The 26,999-nt window shown below is 40.5% G+C and overlaps 2 protein-coding genes and 1 long non-coding RNA gene across 5 annotated transcripts in view; 1 reads left to right on the top strand and 2 right to left on the bottom strand.

Moving 5' to 3' along the window:
- snx29 (sorting nexin 29) overlaps positions 1–4,139 on the bottom strand; it is a 548,890-nt gene extending 544,751 nt beyond the window's left edge. For 2 of the 3 annotated variants that reach the window (XM_072268842.1, XM_072268844.1), the window contains exon 1: positions 3,981–4,138. In XM_072268842.1, the coding sequence (XP_072124943.1) occupies positions 3,981–3,987 (7 nt within the window). In that variant the 5' untranslated portion in view covers positions 3,988–4,138. Of the gene's footprint in view, positions 1–3,980 lie in introns of all 3 variants that reach the window. The other variant, XM_072268845.1, reaches the window with a different exon arrangement.
- A 1-nt stretch (position 4,140) lies between these two features.
- On the top strand, positions 4,141–10,611 carry LOC140203079 (uncharacterized). Its single transcript, XR_011887278.1, has 4 exons — positions 4,141–4,303; positions 7,822–7,895; positions 9,402–9,478; positions 9,864–10,611. It is a non-coding gene; the product is annotated as an uncharacterized lncRNA (long non-coding RNA).
- LOC140203078 (tumor necrosis factor receptor superfamily member 17) lies at positions 6,448–17,568 on the bottom strand. The gene is made up of 3 exons (XM_072268851.1): positions 17,445–17,568; positions 9,317–9,472; positions 6,448–6,725 (listed from the first exon to the last, which is right to left on the bottom strand). The coding sequence occupies exons 1-3, from the start codon at positions 17,566–17,568 to the stop codon at positions 6,448–6,450; spliced, it is 558 nt and encodes a 185-aa protein (XP_072124952.1).
- Between the last annotated feature and the right edge of the window lie 9,431 nt (positions 17,569–26,999).

Below are 26,999 nucleotides of genomic sequence, written 5' to 3'. Positions count from 1 at the left end.
TAGTGCACCCGTGGCTGACAAGGGAAATTAGGGATAGTATCAATTCCAAAGAAGAAACATACAAATTAGCCAGAAAAAGTGGCACACCTGAGGACTGGGAGAAATTCAGAGTCCAGCAGAGGAGGACAAAGGGCTTAATTAGGAAAGGGAAAAAAGATTATGAGAGAAAGCTGGCAGGGAACATAAAAACTGACTGTAAAAGCTTTTATAGATATGTGAAAAGAAAAAGATTGGTTAAGACAAATGTAGGTCCCTTACAGTCAGAAAAAGGTGAATTGATCACGGGGAACAAGGACATGGCTGACCAATTGAATAACTACTTTGGTTCTGTCTTCAATGAAGACAAATAATCTTCTGTAAATAGTAGGGGACCGAGGGTCTACTAACATGTAGGGAAGTGGTGTTAGGTAAATTGAAGGGATTGAAGGCAGATAAATCCCCAGGGCCAGATGGTCTGCATCCCAGAGTGCTTAAGAAAGTAGCACAAGAAGTAGTGGATGCATTAGTGATAATTTTTCAAAACTCGTTAGATTCTGGATTAGTTCCTGAGGATTGGAGGGTGGCTAATTAACCCCACTTTTTAAAAAAGGGAGAGAGAAACCAGGGAATTATAGACCAGTAAGCCTGACATCAGTGGTGGGGAAAATGCTGGAGTCAGTTATCAAAGATGTGATAACAGTACATTTGGAAAGCGGTGAAATCATCAGACGAAGTCAGCATGGATTTGTGAAAGGAAAATCATGTCTGACGAATCTCATAGAATTTTTTGAGGATGTAACTAGTAGAATGGATAGGGGAGAACCAGTGGATGTGGTATATTTGGATTTTCAAAAGGCTTTTGACAAGGTCCCACACAGGAGATTAGTGTGCAAACTTAAAGCACACGGTATTTGGGGTATGGTATTGATGTGGATAGAGAATTGGTTGGCAGACAGAAAGCAAAGAGTGGGAATAAACGGGACCTTTTCAGAATGGCAAGCAGTGACGAGTGGGGTACCGCAAGGCTCAGTGGCTGGGACCCCAGTTGTTTACAATATATATTAATGACTTAGACGAGGGAATTAAATGCAGCATCTCCAAGTTTGCGGATGACACGAAGCTGGGCGGCAGTGTTAGCTGTGAGGAGGATGCTAAGAGGATGCAGGATGACTTGGATAGGTTAGATGAGTGGGCAAATTCATGGCAGATGCAGTTTAATGTGGATAAATGTGAGGTTATCCACTTTGGTGGCAAGAACAGGAAATCTGAACGGTGGCCGATTAGGAATAGGGGAGGTGCAACGAGACCTGGGTGTCATTGTACACCAGTCATTGAAAGTGGGCATGCAGGTACAGCAGGCGGTGAAAAAGGCGAATAGTATGATGGCATTCATAGCAAGAGGATTCGAGTGCAGGAGCAAGGAGGTACTACTGCAGTTGTACAAGGCCTTGGTGAGACCACACCTAGAGTATTGTGTGCAGTTTTGGTCCGCTAATCTGAGGAAAGACATTCTTGCCATAGAGGGGATACAAAGAAGGTTCACCAGATTGATTCCTGGGATGGCAGGACTTTCATATGATGAAAGACTGGATCGGCTAGGCTTATACTCTCTGGAGTTGAGAAGATTGAGGGGGGAATCTGATTGAAACATATAAAATTCTAAAGGGATTGGACAGGCTAGATGTAGGAAGATTGTTCCCGATGTTGGGGAAGTCCAGAACGAGGAGTCACAGTTGGAGGATAAAGGGGAAGCCTTTTAGGACCGAGATGAGGAAAAACTTCTTCACACAGAGGGTGGTGAATCTGTGGAATTCTCTGCCACAGGAAACAGTTGAGGCCAGTTCATTAGCTATATTTAAGAGGGAGTTAGATAAGGCCCTTGTGGCTAAAGGGATCAGGGGGTATGGAGAGAAGGCAGGTACAGGGTTCTGAGTTGAATGATCAGCCATGATCGTACTGAATGGCAGTGCAGGCTCAAAGGACCAAATAGCCTACTCCTGCACCTATTTTCTATGTTTCTAAAAGGAAAGGGGAAATCCAAGGTCCTTTCATACTATACTAAGGATACCTTAAATCAAGGAAGAGATCACAAATAGATATCTGTTTTAATATATATCAAGATGTGAACATTTTGAATGCTAGAGCTGGGCAAACAATAAAAAAAAAATCCAGATCTTTTAGGCCCTGTCCTCGCCTCTAGAACAACTGCCAGCAATTTTCATCTACGCCTACATCTCTGTGTATTTTCAATGTTGCTAGATGTCAGATTTCATTATCAGCAGAATTCCTGCTAATTGAAGATTGTGATAGAGCATAGAATAGTGCAGCACAGCAATAGGACTTTTGGTCCACAACACTGTGCCAAGCTAATAAGTAATTGCCTAACTAGACAAATACTTTTGTCTACACAATGTCCTTTCTCTGTACATTCACATGCCTATCAATGAGCCTTTAAAAAAAATGCCACTATCATATTTGCTACTAACCTAGCAGCAAATTCCAGGCACCCACCAACTTGGAGTTCAAAAAAAAACTTGTCCTACGGTCTCCTTTGAACTCGTCCCTCTCATCTTAAATGCCCTCCAGTATTGGACATTTTTACTGTGATACTGGCTGTCTACCCTAACTATGCAATATCCACAATCCTATAAGCATCTATCATATCCTCCTCAGCCTCTTACACTCCAGAGAAAGCAACCGAAGTTTACCCAACCTCTCTCTGTAGCACATTACCTCTAACCTAGGCAGCATCATAGTAAATCACTTCTGCACACTCTCAAAAGGCTTCATATCTTTCCTATAATGGGGCAAATAATATGTAAAAGTGTTAAAACTGCAACTGTATTTAATGTTGTAACTACTAAATGTTTTTCCATCTTTCAAATACTGTTCCAGTATTTGGTCACTTATGAAAAATGAAAAGTTACTCACAGTGATTCCAAAGTATCAGTTTAAAAATATTAGTCATGAGATACACTTAAAAACATTGTCATTGCAAATATTAATTTCAGAATAAGCAAAATGTAATTCAGAGAGGTTAGTTTTCCTCTGAACTATCCAAATACTGAAGTACATTGGACAAACTCAATAGTGAATGAATGTTACATAACAAAACAAACTTGGTAGAACAAATTCATCTGTTGAAGAACTATTTTCTTGCAAAAACTAATTTCATTAAATTACATCATTTCCTCAGCACAAGTCTGAGAAGAAGGAAACTACAACTCCCAATCAACTGCAAAGAAAAACTTCCTTATTTTACAGTACATTTTAACCAAAAATTCTTAGTGTTGTAATTTCTCTAATTTCAATCACATTAAAATCATAAAAATATTATCTGTAGATTATGCACCTAACTTCTCAAATATATATGTATCAGACATCGACAATTTTTAAACAATTTAAAGTTGAGAACAAGTTTAAAACTTCGTCGCCCAAAACCGTCAACGTATCTTCCCACCTGGCAAAACCCCCGCATTTTTTTGGAACTGATCCAGTCCCACAGTTATTAGAATTTCATTGTTGTTCACGCTATAATGTAACTAGATTTAACAGGCTATGTGTTGAAGTTGCCAAGTCCTCAATTTCTTTCAATGAACGTGTGTTTTTATCCATAATCTCCACTCGACAAAGACTTCCACTTCATGATTTCAACTTCCCAACAATATATGCAGATTCAGCCACAGTGATCTCACTCCCTTGGTGAGTGGACTGAACCCCTGACCGGCCGAAGGTTAACAACAACAAAAATCACAACAAAGTAAAATATTTCTTTATTTAAAGTAACTTTAAAATTTTAAAAAAGTTTAAATGACACAGGAAGACGATCAAACACAAACAAAATTCAATGCTTGTCACACTGCTGGCATGAAATTAATAACAAACAGTAGACTGACACGAGTCCCATCGCCTGTCACCAGCCCCGGCCCCGCGGCGCAGCCTGACCACCAGGCCAGGGGCACACACTTAAACATTTTCGTCAACACAAGCTGCATATTTACCACTCATTTTCCTGCCGTTTGCCCCCAGACAGCTCACGTCAGGCGAGTGGCTGACACGTAAATAATATCTTCATGATGGCAATGATTCTACAACATTTTCCGGCACAGGGCTGCCAGTGCGCATGTCGTTGTTGTGGCTTCCTGCACAGGCGCACAACGCGGAGGCTGAGCGCGGAAAGCGGACTCGGCGTTCCGCATGCTCGGGGTTTACGGGGAAATGCCGGGGCATGTGATTAGCGTCTGACACGGAACTTTTAATCTAAAGTCGCTTCGGTCGGTAGAAGTCGTGTTCGGAATTTTTTTTGCTCACATATATCCATGAAGTACGTGAAAATACTGCACGTGAGACCTGCAACTGTGACTGTTTGAGTTTGTTCCTTTTTCTTGTTCTGACGAAAGGTGTGCAACAAATCAGAATCAGTTCAGTCTCTTGACACTGATGTTTCCACAGGTTTCTGTTTGATCATGTTAAAATTTGGACCAAGTAACAAATGCTACCCTAATACGTGTGGATTGCAGAATCGCGGTTTAAGATAAAGCTTTCACAATCCCTTCAGAGTAGATTTTAAATTTATTTTCAATATCTAAATGAAGGTGTAGTATGGATAAAGCCTATTCAGTGTACTGCTGTACTGTGCAAAAGGATGATTTCACTAGAAATAATGACAGCTTGGGGGGGGGGGGGGGGGAAATGACAACAGTTTGAATGGGGATTCCTCCAAGGAACTAGGAATTAAGATGCAAGATTATCAGTTGATGATACAACTGCTCACTCCTCAGCGCATTCAATGTTTCATGAAAACAAAATCCATTGCAGTGTGTAAATGAAACCAAGGCAATAGGTTTCAAGGTTGCCGATGGTTGGTTTGGTGAGGGTGTGGGGGGAGGAGGAAGCCATGTGTGAAAGAGGCTGGATTTTGGAATATATATACACACACACACACATCTGAGAAAAAAAACCTGTAGAACTGGAGGTGGTTGTTTATTAATTACTTATTTAGAGCTTACAGTGTAAGTAGGCCCTTCCATCCCAATAGACTGCTTCTTCCCAGCAACCCACCTATTTAACAGTAGCCTCATCAAAAGACAATTTGTACAATGACTGATCAACCTACCAACTAGTATGTCTTTGGACTGTGAGAGAAAACAAGAGCTCCCAGAGGAAGATCATATACAGTAACTCCAGACCTGCACAAGACTACATAAAGTGCACAAAACAGTGCAGGACAGTACAATAATTAATAAACAAGACAATAGGCACAGTAGAGGGCAAATTACAATATAATAATAAATGATATAGATGTCAGTCTAGACTCTGAGTATTGAGGAGTCTGATGGCTTGGGGGAAGAAACTGTTGCACAGTCTGGTTGTGAGAGCCAGAATGCTTCGGTACCTTTTGCCAGATGGCAGGAGGGAGAAGAGTTTGTGTGAGGGGTGCGTGGGGTCCTTCACAATGCTGTTAGCTTTGTGGGTGCAGCGTGTGTTATAAATGTCTGTAATAGCGGGAAGAGAGACCCCGATGATCTTCTCAGCTGACCTCACTATCTGCTACAGGGTTTTGCGATCCGAGACGGTGCAATTCCCGAACAAGGCAGTGATGCAGCTGCTCAGGATGCTCTCGATACATCCTCTGTAAAATGTGGTGAGGATGTGGGGAGGAAGGTGGACTTTTCTCAGCCTTGGCAGAAAATAGAGCTGCTGCTGGGCTTTCTTGGCTATGGAGCTGGCGTTGGGGGTGTGGGGAGAAAAATCAAAAATAGGATACAACTGAGGAAGCACAAAAAAGTAGAATGCAAAAGTGATTTGAAAAAAATTGCTGGCTGTAGGAAGAGCAAAGAAAATAAAACTAAGTTTAAATGTTGTCAAACTAAACTAAGGCAATAAATTATAAATATCACTACAGTAAAACACAGAACATTGAGCAAAACAGAACATAGCAATAAAGAAACCTTAGAAGAAAACACAGCTGTTTGAACTGATTAGAAACTTTGAAATTGGTTAAGGGTCATGACAACAAGAAATAAAGCAAGAGAAATGGAAACATATTGAAGCAGCGACTTGGTTAAACTACAAAAACAAAAATGGGGCAGTTGACAACAAAAATCCAAAAAAGTTATAAAATGTAGGGAAAGCCAACATTTTTGTTGGTATCAATCAGCAGAATCAGTTTAACCTTAAGGGTTAGCCCCTGTGAAGATCATTCTGCAAAAAAAAGTATATGAAAGAGAAGCCTTACACTTTTGTGACACCTGGAGAGTTTTTGCAATCTTGAAATATCTCAAAATACTTTACAGCCCAGGTATTTGTGAAGTATAGGTGCCATCACATCATAGGCAAGGCAGTCAAATTGCACAAGGCAAGATTTTACAATAGCAAAATTATCATCTTTTCAGGAATCGTTCTGCAAATTTCTAAATATCAGCTCATCATATTTCAAAAAGCATTCCTGACTGCTGAAAAATACACTTATCTACAGTCACAGCACTCTGCAGTTTTGGTTGTGACAAGAGCTGTTGCTCCTTCTTCAGTAGCTGGTAAAGGAAATGAGGCATCATAGTCATAGTCCCCCTGACCACATGATATCAGTATCTTCATTTCACTTCCTTGGGCTGTACAAGTGGAAATGTCAGGTTCCATAAAGTAATCTGATTGCTGATTTCTTACACGAGAGAATTGATGTGTATCTTCGGCAAGTGTGGTTTCCTTGAAACTTGAAATGATGACATTATTATTGGGTATCACATCTGAAATTTTTAAGTAACATATTAAAATAATGTCCATGCAAGATTAATGGAAGAACAATAATTTTAACAACAGATCTTTTTCGAATGCAGAGAATGATAAACCTTTAAAATAGATTACCTGCTCAAATAAACTCTTCTCAGGCTTCCAGACAGGTAAAAATATCAATTATAACAAATGTTTCAATGACAAACTCAACCTTCTTCATCAGGGATGATACCTGGGCATCTCTAGTCCGGTGGTATTTATACCACCATAGTCCGTTCCTCCCAATTGGATTTCTGCTCTCCCTCCTTGTTTACAATTGAATTCCAGTTCTTACTTAGAGCAAGAGCTTCGTCTTTGTTAAAATTATTTTCCTCTAGCTTTATTTCTACCATGTGGTCCTAAAAGCCATTGGCGCAGCACAGTAATTTAGTGCCGTCAAAGTCAATCCAATGGCCGTTGTGAATGCAATGTTCTGCTACCACCGATTTCTCCAGGTGATACAAACAGATACACTACCTGTGCTTCTTAATGCAGGTTTCCACCATGCATCCCTTCTGGCCGATATATGCTACTCTGCATTTACAGGGTAAATGCTGGAAGGCTGGTTTCTGGAAGGATCGCCAGTATCCTGAGGAAATACCAGATCAAAACCATCCACAAACACATAAAGAAACTCAGATTACAGATTATGCAGGACAAAGATTACCTGAGACTCAGGTCAGCTGGTGTTTACAGGATTCCCTGATGAAGATGGCAGAATTTGTCATCAAAACATTGGTTATAATCGATAACTGTACCCAGCTGGAAGCCCAAGAGCTTATTCACCTTATGTGCCAGTAAATCACAAGATCCTTTTTCAAATTACCAGCTCATTCAGCAAGCATATATTGCTTGAAAACTTTCAAAGAAGTGTGTAAAATATTTCTACAGGAGGCTGCTAATACATTTGCAAAAGGGAAAGGTGATATTAGGATAATTTCGTGGTTAATCCTATCTTTTTACAAACAATCCATCTAATGAGGTCAAAAATTGTAACCAAACTTTAAAATCTTTATCATAACAAAATTAGTATTAGGTCTTTTACTTTATTTCTGTGCCCATTCTCTCCAGATTTCATTCAGGACTTTGAATAATCTGAAAATGAACCTGTTTCAGGACAACAACCTTGCAGGGGTACTGTGAAGGTAAGCACGAAAATTGTTTGATTGTTTTGATCGAATAATCCTCACTGAGGCACTCAGTCCAAAGCGGAATGTAGAAAGCAGGAAATGTGCTTTAAAGTTAATGCATCAATAGAATGCCAAATTAAGATTATAAACTAAAGTTTAAATTATGGAAAATAATTAACAGAAATTATAAATAATTTTTGGGGAGATCACATAGGTTATTCTGCTTTACATCTTATTTTGCTAAAGACTGTCTCAATACTGTACAGAAAAATATAGAATTTTAGCTGCTTTGATTAAAATATTTAAAATAAACAAGGCTTCATATCAGATTCATGAAAATGTGTAAGCACAAAACCAGATTTGGGGTCTTGCAGATTGTTTTTCGAATGCAGAGAACGGCAAACCTTTAAAATAAATTACCAGCTCATGCAGCAAGCACATTTTGCTTGAAAACCTTTTGAATCTTCCATTAGATATTTGAGAGAAAATTCACACATTGATAGCTAACATGCAATTATTTTTGTAGTGCTAACAGCTCAGTAATATTATATATTCAATCAAAACCATTTTGTTATTCATTTAAGAGGAAATTATCTTCCAATATACAATTCAGTGTTGTACAGTATATGTATTAGTTAAGGAATTATGGTCTTTTCAGAAAGGAAGTTAAGTTTATTTGACAAAATTTGGTTAGAACTAAAATATTAAGATTTTCAATGGTGCCTTCTTACGAAACTACAGTACTGGTATCTCAATGTTATAACACCACAATAATCTGGTCCAACTTTCATCATGTAACATCATCCCACAGAAAGGCATGACAGTACTGTTGCCTCACAGCTTAGGAACCCAGGTTCATTCATGACTCAGTTGCTGTGGTGTTTACACATTTCCATGTGGCCACCTGGGCCCCCTTTGAATGTTCTAGTTTCCTCCCACATGCCAAACAAGTGCTAGTGAGTTAATTAGCTGCTATGAAATACCTTTTATTATGAGAAAATTCTAAAATATTTGAAGGGAAATTGATGGGCATGCAAGAGGGAATGAGTTGCAAGGGTACAGGTAGAATGGGACTGTGATTGCTCTGCTGGGAGTCAACCAGGGCCTGTTGGACTGATGGCCTCCTGCTGTGTCCCCATAAGTACTTTAGAGCAGTTCATTTTAATGCCATTATCATAAACAATATTACATAAAACATAAAGTAACATCAATAAATCTTTTTCAAGCTTAGTCTCCAAACGAAGAAGGGGCTCAATCAAATTTTATCTTGTAAAAAGGTTATATACTTAGGAATTCTCAAAATGGTAACCTTAGTTGCAAATTAGTGTTACCAGTTTTTCATTACTTTTTCTAATCAAGCTGGTGCTGTTGCTCATTTAATTTTAAAATGTATTTCAGATCACCATATAATAGAAAAATCTACATTTAAACGTCACCTGTAGATTTAAATGGTACATTTGCTTTCCATTGATGCAATTTTCGAATGAAAAGAATAAATACTATAAATATCAATATTAACAGCTGAAGTAATCCGATGATAATCCATGCGATTTTACTTGCATCAGGAATGGTCACGGAAGGCACTGGAGTATCTGCTGGTAAGAAACAAAAATATTTACATGGGAGATATAATAGACTGTAGGATTATTTGTTCCTTTGATTTCAAAGATCCATGGAATAATAATTTCACATTAAAGCTAATTAAATTTTCTAATTTTTAATAGAACTCATAAGAATAATTTACGATTTTTCTTAAAATCGCATAGTTAAAACAGTTCTTAGTGGCTTCCAATGAAATATGTTAAACACATTTCTTTCCTCGGAGGAGATAGAAATATTGGAAACTCTTCTGATTACTTTGTGGAGCATAATACGCTAGTAAATTGTGGTATGATCCTGCTTGTCTAAGATGCACAAACACACCAATTCTGATGGGCATGCACAGTAACATTAATTGATGTAATTATCTAACTGGTTTTACAGTACTTTGACTACATATTTGTAGTTTATCAATGGCATGGACGTCAACTGCTGATGAATAGATGGAAACTGCTGAAATGGAGAAGCTGCTTTTGACAAAATTCAGAAGAGAACAAAAGAAATGGATTATAAATGATATTTAAGCTGCAGGGTAATTACATATTCAATTTTAGCTCGGTCAATTTCAATGAATGTGACCTTAAATAAAATAAAGAATGTAAATGTGCCAGACAAAAACCTCAGTTTATCCACGGATCTGCTACAGGTTCACAAACAAGAGAAAATCTGCAAATGCTGGAAGTCATTTTGTGTGTGTTGCTACAATTTCACACTTGGTTTTGCGCATCAATCAACAGAATTGCTCTAATTTAATTATCGTTTTGATGTTTAGATAATAACCCCAGAACATTAACTTATTAAAATTCTTCTCACACTTCAATTACTGTAAACTTTGGTATTTCTCAGGCTCAGGTTTCTTGGGTCTGTGGTCCCCATCATACCCAACCTGCCTTTTTTTAATTTTCTGATTTCTGTTGTAGATTTTTCCTTCAAAATGTTGTCATATCTTCACCTTACTTCAAATCCTCTTTAAAAGCAATCCCTTGTACCAACGTTTAGGATCCCCTGCTTAAAGCTCACACCTTAGAACGTAGAATGGCACAGCACAGGATATAGGTGCCAACGACGATGTCAAACTTACTTAACCCATACTTGATCAATATCCTTTCATTTCCTGCATGTTCTTGTTCCTAATCACCAGTATCACCCCTAGCAGTGTGTTCCAGGCACCAACCCCTCTCTGTGTAAATAACTTTACCCACACATCTCCTTTAATCTTTCCCTCTCTCACCTTAAAACTATGTCCTCCAGTTTTTGACACTTCTACTCTGGAGAAAAGACTATTTATGTCTATCAAAATTTTATAAACTTCTATCAAGTCTCTCTCTCAGGCTCCAATGCTCCTGACTAAACAATCAGATTTGTTGAAACTTTCTCCCATTGTCTTGACATTTGTTTTGCATGAATACGTCTTTTAAGCACGGTGGTGTAGTGGTTAGTGCTACACTATTACAGCCCAGGGCCATGGTGTTTGGAGTTCAATCCCATCTCCTCTGGAAGGAGTTTGTATGAACTCCCTGTGGAATGCATGGGTTTTCTCCTAGTGCTCCAGTTTCCTCCCACAGTCCAAAGACATACCAATAGATGGTTAATTGGTTATTGTAACTTGTTCCATGATTAGGCTAGTGTTAAATCTGGGTTGCTGGTGACATGGCTCAAAGGGCCTATTCCATGCTGTGTCTCTAAATAGATAAATAGGTAGACCAGGTATCATATCAGGAGTATTTATTTCCAGATTTTACATACCTGGTAGTTATCTTTCTGAATAGCATAAAATACTTGGAAAATTATTTTTTCAATCAATTCATGAACAGAGGCATAAATTACGTGCGAAAGAAAATAAAATGGAAATCATATTAAAGAAGTCACAGAGGGGAGAATGAAGACCGGCAGTGATTAATACATTATTAATCTCAAAATATACAATAAAATGGTTGCAACAACAATAGTTAAGCGAGTGTCACGTAACTTAGAAATAATTATGTCAGCCTTGGTTTGGTGATAGCATTCAGTATCATTTACAATCAGAGTCTTGGAAATAATATATTTATTACCTAATAAACATGAGAACAATCCATCAGAATGAATGCAAATAAATGGAGGATAATGGGCGTATGTGAATGCTCAACTCTCATTTAAAGCAATTTATATTTTAGGAATCGTGTGCTTACTTATGAATCCGCTGATGCAAATGGAAATTGATCTGCACTAGCCAGGGATGCTAATATATCTGACTGCTAGACAACCAAGGAACTGGATTCAATTGTGGCCTCTTCTAGTATGATTGGAACTATAATGATTGCATTACAGTTTTTTTCTTGCATTACTCAAGCCCTCTGATACCATTAAATACTTAAGTTCTAACATAGTATCAGCACAGTCTGTCATATATTACACCAGTATTGTGTTCTTAAAAAAGAGATCTCTGGACCTCTAGTAACTTTATACTCTAAGGAGCCTTTCTCAATAAAGTTTCACACAGAGCCTCATAAGGACAGATGACCAAAAGATTGGTCAAAGAGGTAGATATGGCAAACAATTTAAAAGAATTAAGAAAGCAATCAAAAGATTTTGGAACAGAATTTCAGAGCTGAGAGGGTTGGGGTGGTAATGACTGTGATTAACAGAGCAACATGTGCTAGAATTAAACAAAAGGATGGGCATTTGGGATGGTTTAAATGTTATTCAAGATAGAACTTAGCCAATAGTTGATGTTTGAATAATTGATTTTGAACATAATAAGGGCACAGATGGTGGTTTTTGAAGAGGTACACTTGGACAATATTACTGTGATGGAAAGAAGTGTTCTCAACAATGGTCCAGACATGGTCTGAAGTTCAGTTTGAGGTTAAAAGTGACACAACAACTTACAAACTAGTTCAATATCATAGAGATGAAAAGGAGCAAAATGGAATAAAAAGCCAAGGAATACTATAACCCTAACACTTCTAGAAAATACATCAAATGCAATACCGTACATGTGTACCTAATACAGTTTAGCTGATCTGGTGGCAGTCAGTCTTGCCATCATTCCTGACTGACAAGAAATGCTGAAATCTATATACCTCAAAATATGACTACAGGACCTCAGGAGTAGATCATATTCCAATCTGCATTCCACATCTTTTGCCAAACCACAATCTTATTGTCCACATCTGGAAAGAGGATTGTATTAGGGATCTCAGAGATTCTGTTTGCAAAGGGAAAGTCATTGTTGGGATCCTCCTCCCAGTAAATGAATAGCTACTCCCCAAATGGCAATGTGAATTAGGTACATTAAGAAGCACAGATGGTCAAGATCTTCATTGCTCATCAGCTCCAAAGGACAACATCAGCACTTAAACATGGTCTTTCTCAATCTCACTAATGCCAGGAGGTTCCAGGGAAAACTCTCCTCCATTTTGTCTCTTTCAGAATGGCCTGCAAGTCTTTATCCTAACCAACAGGTCCACAAAATACCAATCTCAGTGAATATTGCTGTTAAACTAGGCTATGCCATTGCGCATTTCCCCCTCATTATTCTTCCAGCAATGATGCACTTCACCTCCATCAAATTGACTCTGGGAGTGGAGGTAAATATCAGGAACACATATCAGTCCTCATTCAGGGATGAGCAGTGGAAAAGGTGAGCAGTTTCAAGTGCCTGAGTGTCAACATCTTTGAAGATCTATCCTGGGCCCGACTTAGTGATGCAACTACAAAGAAGGCACAACAGCATCTATATTTCATTCAAGTTTGAGGACACTTAGTATGTCAACAAAGCAAATATCTCCAGATATACTGCGGAGAGTAGCTGAACTGGTTGTATCACCAGCTAGTATGGAGGGACCATGGCAAAGGATCGTAAAAAGCTGAAGAAAGTTGTAAGCGTAGCCTGCACTAGTCACCCCGGCATCGAGGATACATTCAAATTGCAATACCTCAAAAAGGCGGCACACATCATTAAGAATTTCCATTACCCATGACATGACCTCTTCACATTGCTACCATCAAGTAGGCAGTACAGGAGCCTGAAGACACACACTCAATGTTTCAGGTACAGCTTCTTCCCTTCCACCACCAGATTTCTGAATGGATAATGAACCCATGTACTCAACCTCACTATTTTTCCTCTCTTTTTACACTACTAATTAAATTTATTATATATATATATTTCTTATTGTCATTTATATTTTTTTATCCAAAATCCAAAAACCTCCAAAATCCAAATTTATCTTGAGCACTGACATGACATCACAAATGGAAAATTCTACAAGGCACTGGGAAGGTTCCCAGGCATTGCACAGGTCTCTGCACACCACACACAGTTCTGAGAAGTGATCTCACATATGTAATGAACAGAGTTTAATGAAAAATAGAAAATTAGTGCATGATGCAAAAAAAATCAAGATCTCGATCATGTATTGAAAGAATGAATTCATTTGCGTTGAAGTGAACATATGCCGCTTAATGGTATCATGATCATGAAACAAGCAAGGATCTATAATGACAAACTGAAAATCAAAGGTAATTGTTTCATGCACAAAATTATTTAAAATATATAAAACTAACCCCCACTCCTGTCATAGTTTCTGTGGAAAGGGTGGCCTTCTTAAATCAATGGTGGATATGAAGCTAGTCACAGTGTTGGAACCCAGTAATAGACGGGGTTAGGGATAGTCATTCAACTCCACCACTCTGTGGAGGACCCAGCTACATCACATCAGACTGTTCTCCAGCTGTGGACTGTTCACTCTGCGAGCTTCACACCAGCTGTACATGAACTATATATGTAGCGTAAATCGATCTCATGTTTAGACTTGAGTTCCATCCCCTAGGTATCTCGTTATATAGATGTAAATATTCCAAAATTCAAAAAAATCTGAAATCCGAAACACTTCTGGCCCCAAACATTTTGAATAAGGGTTGCACAACCTGTATTATGTATTGCAATGTACTGCTGCCACAAAATAACACATTTCATGTCATATAGTCATAGTCATACTTTATCGATCCCAGGGGAAATTGGTTTTCGTTACAGTTGCACCATAAATAATAAATAGTAATAACACCATAAATAGTTAAATAGTAATATGTAAATTATGCCAGGAAATAAGTCCAGGACCAGCCTATTGGCTCGGGATATCTGACCCTCCAAGACAGGAGTTGTGAAGTTTGATGGCCACAGGCAAGAATGACTTCCTATGACACTCTGTGTTGTATCTCAGTGGAATGAGTCTCTGGCTGAATGTACTCCTGTGCCCAACCAGTACATTATGTAGTGGATGGGAGACATTGACCAAGATGGCATGCAACTTGGACAGCATCCTCTTTTCAGACACCACCGTCAGAGAGTTCAATTCCATCCCCACAACATCACTGGCCTTACGAATGAGTTTGTTGATTCTGTTGGTGTCTGCTAGCCTCAGTCTGCTGCCCCAGCACACAACAGCAAACATGATAGCACTGGCCACCACAGACTCGTAGAACATCCTCAGCATCATCCGGCAGACATATGTCTGTGATTTTAACCTGATTCTGATTCTGGGAATGCACAGGAAATTGTTCAGCCATCAGTGACTAGGTCACCCAAACTTCTATACTTCAGCAACTGTATGCAAACAATACATGCACTTGGAAGCCACACTGTAAACCAATGTCATTTTATTCACAAGAGCAGAAGATAGCATGGACTTTACGCTCAATATTTGCAAGACTAGAATCCCATAACAATCGGCCCGCACAATATAACACTGCTGTCTGACAATATAGGTTCATAAGAACCTAGAAAACATGGACCACTTCTCATATCTCAACAAAGGCAGTTATCAACAACATAACTCACCATCTCCATTACAAAATTTAGTTGTCTGTGGAAAAATTCCTCACATCTGGCACAAAACCTCACAGTGTGTGGTTCCTGACCGTCTAGATGTTTCTGACTTCCAAATTATCTGCAGCAGAGCAAAGGATACTGGAAAGACAACACCATTACTGCTTCCAGGAACCCCCCCCCCCCCACTTCCCCAATTTCACGGGAATTGAGGTGAAGTCAGGGTCATCAACCAGCTTTTCTAGCATTGGGGCTTAATCAATGGCTCCAACGGAGGTCTTCATAAGTCCCACATAGGACTCCTGAGCAGACATGCTTTTCCAATTCTGTCATGGGAAGAGATTACCAGAAGGACAGAGGAAAAGATTTGAAGGATACAGTCAAAGTCTCCATCAAAAAAAATGCAATATTCCCATTCACTTCTTGGCTGCTCAATGTGGAACAGTAGAACTGAGTAGTAGAGCTACTAGGACTTGATGTTTCAATCTCCATGGTAAGTCGGCACTCTCGATGTTGGCAGTGGGCTTGGAGTGGTGACAAGGAGGGAGGGTAGGTACATCATCAGGGTCATCAGGTGAGCACCCTCCTTCTTTGACGTTTCATTAATAAGCCCACGACATTTCCAGAGGGCTCAACGGTGCTACCTGGCATCCCAGATACACTCCCCTCAGTTCCATACCCTCCTGTCTTCATCTTGCAGCCCAGTTGTTGTCTTTCCTTTCAATCCAAATCCATTTGCTGCTTTCTTCTGCTGCATTTGACAAGGACTTGATTGCTTGTTGGAGGGAGTGACCCCTCACCCCCATCTTCTTCAATAGACTGGTCGTAGATGTAGCAACTAATCCCCTGCATCCCACTTCTACGGGGAAAATCTTGGTCTTCCAGCCATTCTGGGCAGCTTCAGTTGCCAGTTCAGAGTACTTGGTCTTTTTCCTCTCATGAGCTTTTTCAACACCATTTTCCCATGGTACTGTCAATTCCACAACATATGCCAGCTTGGCTGTTGTGGATCATAGGACCATGTCTGGCCGGAGTGTTGTAGCCGCAATGTCTGGGAGAAACACAAGATTTTTTTCCCCAAGTCCACGTCCATTTTCCAATCCCGAGCAACCTGCAGAAAGCCTACATCTTTTGATGGTATATGGTGCTCTGGAGGTTGGCCTGCCGGTACAAATCGCGTGATGTGGACATTTCCTGCCGATGTTTGTGGGAGAGCATTTGTGGTGATTCGCCTCTGTTCCAAGACTGATGCCAGCTGTTTGAGAACTTGGTTATGCCGCCAAGTGTACCGCCCCTGGGTGAGTCTCGTGGTGCATCCTGTTGAAGTGTGCCTTTGTGATCCAGGTTCTTGACAAAGAACGCAAGCGGGGTGGACAGAATTGGGAATTTAAAGTTCTTGAATTGGAAGCACACAGTAGCTCCGCATGAATTGCCAACGGAGCACGCCACCTCACAACCAACCCACCCAGTCCCTGTGCCCCTTGCACAGGAGAGTGTGATTTCCAGAAAGGCTTCTTCAGTCACCTCAGTCAAAGGGATAGAAGCCAGCCATCTCAATCTGAGAGGCTGCTTAAGAACTAATGTTATTTTAATTAACCAAACTAAATTCATTAGCATAATAAAAAGCTCCCAAATATAGTAATCATTTTACTTAGCATGTTTCAGTTGAAGCATCTGCCCAAGTCTTTGCACTTGCTGGACTCCCCACTTGCGGTTGAATTGACTACACAGACAACTCGTTACTAGTTAAAATAAAATTGACATGAAAAGGTTTCAGATTATAATTCGCTCTGCCATGCACTTAGCCCTTAAGGAAGCCTCAAAGAGTCATCGTGACTTGCAAAATTCTTGGGTCGTAAAAATATATAGGCAGTTTCAGTAATATACTAACTATTTTTCGTATGGGCTCCGCGATATGTAATCTATTCAATATACATATACTGTAATAGATTTACTTATTTATCACTTTTTTCTTCTATATTATGTATTGCATTGAACTGCTGCTGCTAAATTAACAAATTCCATGACACGTGTCGGTGATAATAAACCTGATTCTGATTCTGGTACAGATTACTACAGGGCACTGTCGCGCACCGGCTGCGGTAGTTTCACTTCGCACTCTGTCGCCAGCGACCACTCGCGCTCGTACTTACTGCTGCAGCTGTAGTCCTGACAGGCGGCAGGTCGCGTATTGGCATTGTTGCAATGGAGCTCGCAAGGTTTGCAGGCGGTTGTCAGCACGTCAAAGTAAAAAGACTTGGAGCACTCGCGAGCCATACAGTCAAAAGAACTTGATCATGACACAAAGCACACACTACTTCCCTGCTTCTGTTCCGAAGAAATGACGAGAGCAATTAATTGAGTTGCAATGGAAGTCGTAATCGAAAGAGCAGCGGGGTTTCCCCCTTGTCCTCCCTTTTTTTTAAAAATGTGGTATCGTACGTGCATATTCTTCATTGTGTCGAAGTCTATCAGTCCTATTCATAAATGATATTTGAGGCAGACGCCCTAAATGCTTTAAACATTTCACTGTTTCAATTCGTCGACGAGACAGATATAAGCAACTCCAAGCAACACATACACAATGCTGGAGGAACTCAGAAAACTAGGCAGCATCTATGGAAAAGAATAAGCAACACACAGAAAAATTGCTGCCTGGCCTGCTGCGTTCACCAGCAATTTTTATGTGTGTTGCTTGAAATTCCAGCATCTGCAGATTTCCTCGTGTTTGCGAAAAGAACAAGCAGTCGGATTTCCAGCATCTGCAGATTTTCTCTTGTTTATAAACAACCCCAAACAGAATCCGTCCTCAAGAATACTTAAGTTCCAAGAACAAACACTTTTGTTATTACGATTAAAGGGTTATATTTCTCAAACAGAGCAAGTAATGGGTTATTAACTTAAATACTAAGATATTTTAAATTAGATTTTGCGCACACAATGTCTTCACTAACAAGATCGCCATCTGGTGAAGGTTTTGCAAACAAACTTAGCATATAATGCTGCCAAAACGTCAGCGCCATCTGCCGAATGTACAGGAGATCCCTTTTTTTCCTTTCTCGGACGGGCCATCGGGGCAAAGGATGACTTTGGTTTTAATTCGGTTTTGTGAGTCCCGCAGAAACCGCAAATTCTCCTACTGATCAGGCGGTGTGGGACCTGCAAGTTCCTCCAACAATGGGACAGGAGGTAACAGACAGGGCGGCGGGTGGGTGGTTGATGGATGAACACCTCATTTTCTAGCTGGACACGTTGCGCCCTCCAAAACCTCAAAATCAAACTCTCTGCTGAGAGGTATTTCACCTTTTTCCTCTTCGTCAATACGGGCCATTTTTATCCATTCCTCATCATTTTGGCTCAGATTTTCTTTTTTCACATTTGTCTTGCCTGGTGGGCATGTTCCACCATTTTACAATTATAACGAAGAAGCACAATCCGCCACTCAGCTGCCACATTCATTCACTTATAGCTCATCCATCATCCTCTTTCTCATCTTCGTTTCCACTTACTAACAGAACAAAAATAAAACGAGTCCTCAAGGTATTCAATAGGTCGCCTGAATCGGGCACATGAAAATATTCATACAGTAACATATCTCAACATACTGAAAATATTATTCTTACTCAACAATTGAAGAAAGGCTGTGAAGATCACACAGGGGCTACCAGTGGTCACATCCTACAAAGCAATGACTTTCTGCTATCCTGCTTGTATGTTAGTGCTCAGGTTGCAATGCCAGGAATCAGAGCTCAAGTGGAATCAGTAATAAAATTCATTCAAGGGTTCATTTATTTTCAAAACTTGTATCCATATACAACTTTGAAATTTGCCTTCTCCAGATAGCCACGAAACAATGAAAGAACATGAAAGTCGTTCAGAGAGAAACATCAACTACCCCCCTGCACAAAAAAAGAACAGCATCTCGATCATCAACCCCCAAAAAGCCCCACACAAATGAAACAAGAAACCCAAATGATTCCCCAAACAACCCCTCCCTACACAAATAACTAACAGAACACAACAGAACATCAACCCCCAAACGCCCTCCCCTCACACAACAAAATGGAAAAGGAATGGCTGATTTAAAAAAAAATAGAATTAAAAAAACAGAAGTTTGAAAAAGTCCACAGTCCATAAATGCGATAGTCCAATCGATAAATGCAGAACCACGATATAGGGTTGCCAACTGTCCTGTATTAGCCGGGACATCCCGTATATTAGGCTAAATTGGTTTGTCCCATACGGGACTGCCCTTGGCCTGTATTTCCCCAGCAAAGGTAGACCGTTCCTATGAAACCATTCATAAGCCGAAATGGCGTAAAGCGAAGAAGCAATTACCATTAATTTATATGGGAAAAATTATTGAGCATTCCCAGACCCAAAAAATAACCTACCAAATCATACCAAATAACACATAAAACCTAAAATAACAGTAACATATAGTAAAAGCAGGAATGATATGATAAATACACAGCCTATATAAAGTAGAAATAATATATGTACAGTGTAGTTTCACTGAGCAGAATCGTGAAGATTAAGCCAAAACCGATTTGTAGAAGAAAATCGGCACCTACACACATGCACATGTTACGTATGTGCATATCACACATGGGCACACAGGTACCCACGCAAGGCTTCATGGTCATGGTAGTCTTTCTTGAGGTAAACACAAGTGTCCCGTATTTGACTGCTACTTTTGTCCCTTATTTGGGAGTGAGTAAGTTGGCAACCCTACCACAATACCATCCTCCAATATCACCAACATCCATCGAAAGAGAGGGGCACCACACGATCATTAAATATAAAGAGATGTTGCTGACAGTGCTGTTCCAGGAAACTGGAACAAACCTCTATTTCCCCCTGCTGTATACCACTGTGGGTTGGGAGGGGGTCCTGGTAGGCCACTATTAAACCTGTTACCTTTCGGAAATCTCTGGTTTGGGGACAGTCGTGTAGCCAACCAAAGAGCAGAGGAAGACAGCAGCTTCCGTCACACCCAGCACGAGGTCAAAATCAAAGTAAATTTATTGTCTAAGTATGTATCAGTCACTATATACTACCTTCAGAATCGTTTTCTTGCAGACATTTCCAGGAAAATAAAAAAAAACAATCGAATTTGGGAAAACTACATGAAAGAGGGACCATTGTATCACAGCATGAGAGTGGTTACTACTTGTCCCTGGCAATGGTCTGCACTCATCATATTAGCCTTGAACCCTGTATCTCAGCATTGATCCAGCCTGTCAACTTTACACCATACCACACAGTGGGGAGATCTGTTTCATTGTTGCTAGAGGGCCAGTGGAGTATAAAGGTTTGCAATGAGTTTCAAGCAGAGCTGCACACAGCCCAAGTGAATACCTTTTCTCTTGGCCAGGGATATGTGCTTGTAGATGTTTGGTCCACTCTCAGCTATCAGAAAATTGATAGAAGGGATAATTGATTGTGCTATCAATGAAAGGAACAATTGATTATGATATCAAACAGCACTTGTTGAGCTACTAATTGCTTAATGGATTCCACCAAAGTAACTCAACCCCTGACCTTATTAGGGGGTTTGATCCAAACACAGACAGTTGAGCTCCAAGGTGAAATAAGAGTATCTGCCCTTGATATCAAGGCAGTGTTTGATCAAACAATGGCATCAAGAAACCCTGTCTAAACTGGAGTCAATGGAAATCTGGGAAGGAAACTTCTGCTGATTGGAATTATACTGAGTGCAATAGAATATGGTTGTAGTGGTTGGAAGTCAATCACCTCAATAAAATCTCTGCAGTAGTTCCGCGGGGGAGTGTCCTGCACCCAACCACCTTCAGCTGCTTAATCAAAGACCATTCTTCAATGGTTTGAAGTAGAAGTGTACAGTCTTCAGCACCTTTCATGACTCCTCAGATTACAAAGCAGTCGGCATATGAACGCAACACGAATTGGATGATATCCAGACTTACACTGGTGTGGCAAATTTCCCATACCTCAAGGGCTACAGCACAGGAAGGTGGCAGTCCTTCACAATCTTCACAAGGGCAATTAGGGCTGGGCAACAAAATGCTGGTTTACCCTGTGAAGCCTATATCCCTTGTGCAGTTGTTACTTGAAAACAAACCAAAACTAGTGAGAGACTGAGTACAAGAACTGACACTGAATGACACACTTCCAAATAACTGAGTTCCAAGTCAAAAAAAGTATGCTCGATCCTTTATTATGAAATAAGCAAAGATGAACAATCTATAGCAATTAAAAACTAACAAAACTAAATTAGCAATGTACCAAAATAAGAGTAATTAGCATTCAAACTAGCATAATTAAGTGGTCAACAAAAGAAAAAATCACCCCCCCCCTCCAGCTCACTCACTCTCAATTAAACTATACTCATTTACTTCTACCACACTCCAACCCATATGACAAATTACAATACAGGCTGTCAGAAAATAGATATGTGGCTCCTGCATCCCGGCTCCTAACTATTACACTATAATAATTACAAATGCATACTATAAAGAACAGGAGACACAAAATTTTCAAGGATAAACATTTTAACATTTATGTGAATGTCCACTTACTTCTTCCTTCTTCAAGTCAAGTCATGTAAGTCATCTAGGACAGAGGTTACCAGCACTTAGCCCAGGATAAAGTGATCTTTACCACCACTCTCTGTCAAGTCAGTAAGTCAAGTCAAAGTCATGAAACTCCGGGAGCTGTAGCTCCTCAAACCTCTTCCTCCTGTGGAAGACAGATCTTGGTTATAGGCCTGTCCAGACAGTTGTTCTTGTCTTGATGCGCACCTGCTGCACAAATCCTTTTCTGTCTGGAAAGACTTGAATGACCTGTCCCATGATCCATGAGTTGAGGCAGTGTATCATCAGTGTCTCCTGGCAAGAAATTGCATTTTATACCTGACTGTTTCTTACCCTCCTGTAATGATTGTAACTACTCCTTGACCCACCATTTACAAAACAAGTTTGATATGTATTGAACCTGCTTTCATCTACAACGAACATAAATGTCTTCCGTTTGGAACTCCCCTGGTGGTAATGATGATGAGATCTTCAGAATCAACAGATGATTGGGTGTTAGTGTTTCCAAATCATTGGGATTGGAGGGGGACTTATAAATTGGACGACCATTAATAATAGTCTCTACTTCACAAAGGACTGTGTGGAAACCCTCTTTGACAAGATTCTGTACCTTCACGGTGGAATTGAGGACCTATCGTGCAGACTTGATGAATCTTTCCCATGTTCCTCCATGATGTGAACCAGCAAGGGACTTAAAAATCTGCTCAATTCCTTTTGAAAGAAGGACATCACTGATGCGTGAATGATTCCACTTCTCAATGGTTTCTAGCAACTCACACTCAGCTCCAACAAAGTTTGTCACATTTTCTGAGCACAGTTCACAAACCTGTCCTCGACTTGCTATAAAACATCAAAGTCCAAGGAATTAGTGTCTACAGAAGATGCCATTTCAATGTGAACAGCTTGTATAGCTAGACAGGTAAATATGCCCCATAGCTCTTCACTGTACTCCTGCTCTTCAGCTCAAAAAGTTCAAAGTAGTCCACTCTGACACATGTAAACAGAGGTTCATCTGGAGAGACCCTTTCCAGAGGTAGATCTGCCATGTGCTGGCATCCTGGAGCTGTCTGCAACTGTCAACAAGCAACACACTTAGACAAGATTCTTCTTATAGATGTACTAGCACTGGGAATCCAGTATTTTTGTCACAACCTGGATAACATGTGGTTATGGCCACCAAGTCCCACCCCTTGATGTACATACCTCAGAATGATGTCTGAGATATGAACATCTTTTGCTAGTATAACAGTATGTTCAGGTATGGCTGCCAAACTAACTCTGAAGGCACCATCTCCAAGTACTAGATTGAGCTTGAAAATATGGCCGTTCCTTTTCATATTTTCTCCCTCTTTCAAACTTGAGAATTCATCTGGAAATCTCCTTCTTTGGCAAAGTGATGATCAATGATCTCCATTCCAGCCTCTCTGAGCTCCCCCACCAAGAGACAACCTCGGCCGACCTGATCTTCAGCCTTCTAAATCTGTCTTTCTGAAGAAAGCGCTGCTCAATTGCTTTCTCTTCTGACAAGGAAAAAAGAGCAGGCTCTGACCTCTAAAAATTGTCTTCCTCAAACAGGTCCGAGAAAAGAAGTGATGGATTATATGTGTAACTGTGTCCACCTCCTCTTCAATCTGCATGGCATTCATTGTAACACTCCTCTTGACTTCTAGATCATCTAGCAAGAGTTCTCCAGAAAATTCGGGATTCACAGGCTATTACCTTTCAGGCTGAAGAAGATACTGAGGCTCTGACACCCATGTCTCATTCTTCAAGAATGCTTTAACCCTCTGGAGGTCACATCTGCAGTGTTGCTTGAAGCCTGCATTCAAATGCCTATGAGATCTTAAGAATTTCTGAAACTCTGTTTTGCAACAAAGGTGTGGAACCTGGAACTCTCATTCTTGATATATTTTAACACAGAAGTACCATCAGAATGAAAACACTGAGTCATGAAGCTGCCTGTGCAACTCCTTCTTCCACAATGTGTCCACAAGGCTTGCCATTGTAGTGGTGGTGAGCTCCATGCAAGGTATGGAAACTGACTTCAACAGAGCTATCTTAGATTTTCCCATGATAAAAGCACTGCGCACCTGAGAGCGCATGTTGTGCAACAATAGGTAGGTCACTGCTCCATAGCCATTTTCGCTTGCATCTGTAAAGTGGTGTAACTATGCAGCAGTAACTTCTCCAAAATCCAGGAGCTTCAACATAAGAACATAAGAAATAGGAGCAGGAGTAGGCCATCCGGCCCATCGAGCCTGCCCTGCCATTCAATAAGACCATGCCTGATCTGTCCGTAAACTCAGCTCCATCTACCTGCCTTTTCTCCATAGCCCTTAATTCCCTTACTATGTAAAAACCTATCTAACTGTTTCTTAAATATATTTAGTGAAGAAGCCTCAACTGTTTCCCTGGGCAGAGAGTTCCACAGATTCACCACTCTCTGGGAAAAACAGTTTCTCCTCATCTCCGTCCTAAATTTTCTCCCCTGAATTTTGAGGCAATGTCCCCTAGTTCTAGTCTCACCTACCAATGGAAACAACTTTCCTACTTCTATCTTATCTATCCCTTTCAAAATTTTGTATGTTTCTATAAGATCCCCTCTCATTCTTCTGAACTCAAAGTATAGTCCCAGGCGACTCAATCTCTCCTCTTAGATTAACCCCTTCATCCCTGGAATCAACCTGGTGAACCTCCTCTGCACTGCCTTCAAAGTCAGTATATCCTTCCTCAAGTATGGAGATCAGAACTGCACACAGTACTCCAGGTGCGGCCTCACCAGTGCCCTGTATAGTTGCAGCGTGACCTCCCTGCTCTTGAATTCAACCCCTCTAGCAGTGAAGGCTAATATTCCATTTGCCTTCTTAATAACCTGTTGTACCTGCAAGCCAACTTTTTACAATTCATGCACAAGCGCTCCCAAGTCCCTCTGCATAACAGCATGCTGCAATCTTTCTCCATTTAAATAATAATTTGCTTTTCTATTATTCCTTCCAAAGTGGATGATCTCACATTTACCAACGTTGTATTCCATCTGCCAGGCCTTGGCCCACTCACTTAACCTATCTATATCCCTCTGCAGACTCTCCACATCCTCTGTACAATTTGCTTTTCTACTCAGTTTAGTGTCATCAGCAAATTTTGCTATGCTACACTCAGTCCCCTCTTCCAAATCATCAATGTAAATGGTAAACAACTGCGGGCCCAGCACCAACCCCTGCAGCACCCCACTCACCACTGACTGCCAACCGGAGAAACACCCATTTATACCAACTCTCTGCCTTCTATTGGTTAACCAATCCACTATCCATGCCAATACACTTCCTCCGACTCCATGCATCTGTATCTTATTTATAGTCTCTAACTGGCAGATTTCTTCCAGCCAACTTGTCCACTCATGAGAAACTGATGTTGTTATAGCATTATCCCAGCTAAGTTCTTTCCTACATAGATCTCGTAGGATCTTCTTAGCAGAGAGCACCACCAGACGCAAGACTCCTAAAGGATCATAGATGGAGTTTCCTGTTGAGAGGATCCCCCTTCTGGTGAGTGGTCTATCAAGGATCGTGATATTAATCTTGAAAGTGTCAGACTGAATCCACCATTGCACACCCAGTATTCTCTCCATTGAAGGTATATCTTGATCCAAATCCAAATCTTTCATGTCTTTTGCTCTGCTCTTCCGGTATCTCAGCTAGCACACTATATCTGTTTCTTATCCACTTTGTGAGTCAAAAGCCACCTTTAGCACAAATGAATACAGGGTCATGATAGAGAGACACAGCTTCTTCCTCAGAGGACACTGACACAAGGCAGTCATCAACACAGAAGCAATGCAAAAGCTTACCCACTGTCTCACAGTCCTGACGAAGGGTCTCGGCCCGAAACGTCGACTGTACCTCTTCCAATAAATGCTGCCTGGCTTGCTGCATTCACCAGCATTTTTTATGTGTGTTACACTGTTCTTCATTGTCTTCTGCACATTTCCTAAGAGCAAAGTTTTCACAGCTTAGTGATGAAGTTGCTGCAAAGAGATGTATCACCATGTCTTGACTGAGGTCACCATCCGACTACCAGGAAAACCTCGGCAGATCTGTATCTCCCACTGGTACTTAAACCTGGTGAAACATTGATTCAATATCTGCCATGATCACCACTGATCCTTTTCTGAATCTGGTTATGACTCCAATCAGTGAGCTAGTCATATCTTGTCCCTGTATAAGTTGAGCATTAAGTGATATTCCCTGAAAAGTTACTCTGTGGTCAAGCACAACACAAAGTTTCCCTTTTCTAGGGTGATAAACGCCATGATGTGGAATATACCAGACATTCTCGTCACTGCATTTCAGACCTTCTGCAGGAACTCCTTTGGCATAACCTTTGTAGATGACATCCTTCATGAAAGCTATATAGTCAGTGTGAAATGACAAATCCTTCTTAAACCTCTTCCTTAGATTTAGAGCATGCTGTTTTGTAATCTTCCTGTTACTTGGGATGTTAACCAAATCTGGTAGTTTGCCAGTTTTGCAGAATTCATAACCAGCTCTATTAACCTGTGGTCTTCTCTTGACAAACCAGGGAAGTCTGCCTTGAACTGTCGCTACCAAAGCCATCCAAGTTCAAAACTGAGATCCTGTTAACTGTCAGCTCAGCTGTGCACAGTCTCTCCCATCACCATCGTCTCCTTTCAGTGGTCCATTCACAGTCCAGACCAACATTGTTCTGATTGCATAAGGTCCATTACTGACACTGTGAATCATTTCAATGGCTCCATTGCTTTAGGCACATTTGTACCTATCAGCAGTTCAATTTCTGAATCAATCTCTTGCAAGTGGACATGTTTCAAGTGAGACCATCCCTAGAGATTCCCCTGACACAGAAGTTCCCTCTGTGGAACACTCACAGCACGTTGGAGGAACTCAGCAGGTCGGGCAGCATCAGTGGAAACGATGAGTCGACGTTTCCACTGATACTGCCCGACCTGCTGAGTTCCTTCAGCGTGCTGTGAGTGTTGCTTTGATCTCAGCGTCTGCAGATTATTTTGTGTTTACAGTTCCCTCTGTGGACAGGCATACTTTCCTGTGTATAGATGATAAGTAGCTCACAAGAGTTTTTTCCACCTAAGCCAGCCAC

This window comes from Mobula birostris, chromosome 9, assembly GCF_030028105.1.
Source record: "Mobula birostris isolate sMobBir1 chromosome 9, sMobBir1.hap1, whole genome shotgun sequence".
NCBI classification, from domain to species: domain Eukaryota; kingdom Metazoa; phylum Chordata; class Chondrichthyes; order Myliobatiformes; family Myliobatidae; genus Mobula; species Mobula birostris.
The sequence above is the reverse complement of the archived record's forward strand: the minus strand, read 5'-3'. Positions and strand labels throughout refer to the sequence as shown.

Bases quoted from the DNA above. Each gene is read 5' to 3' on its own strand.
- LOC140203078 (XM_072268851.1), bottom strand. From the start codon at position 17,568: ATGGCTCGCGAGTGCTCCAAGTCTTTTTACTTTGACGTGCTGACAACC. The intron at 9,473-17,444 runs GTAAGTACGAGC...TCTTACCAGCAG, and splicing joins TCAGGACTACAGCTGCAGCA to ATACTCCAGTGCCTTCCGTG. The intron at 6,726-9,316 runs GTGACGTTTAAA...TAAAAATTTCAG, and splicing joins TGTACCATTTAAATCTACAG to ATGTGATACCCAATAATAAT.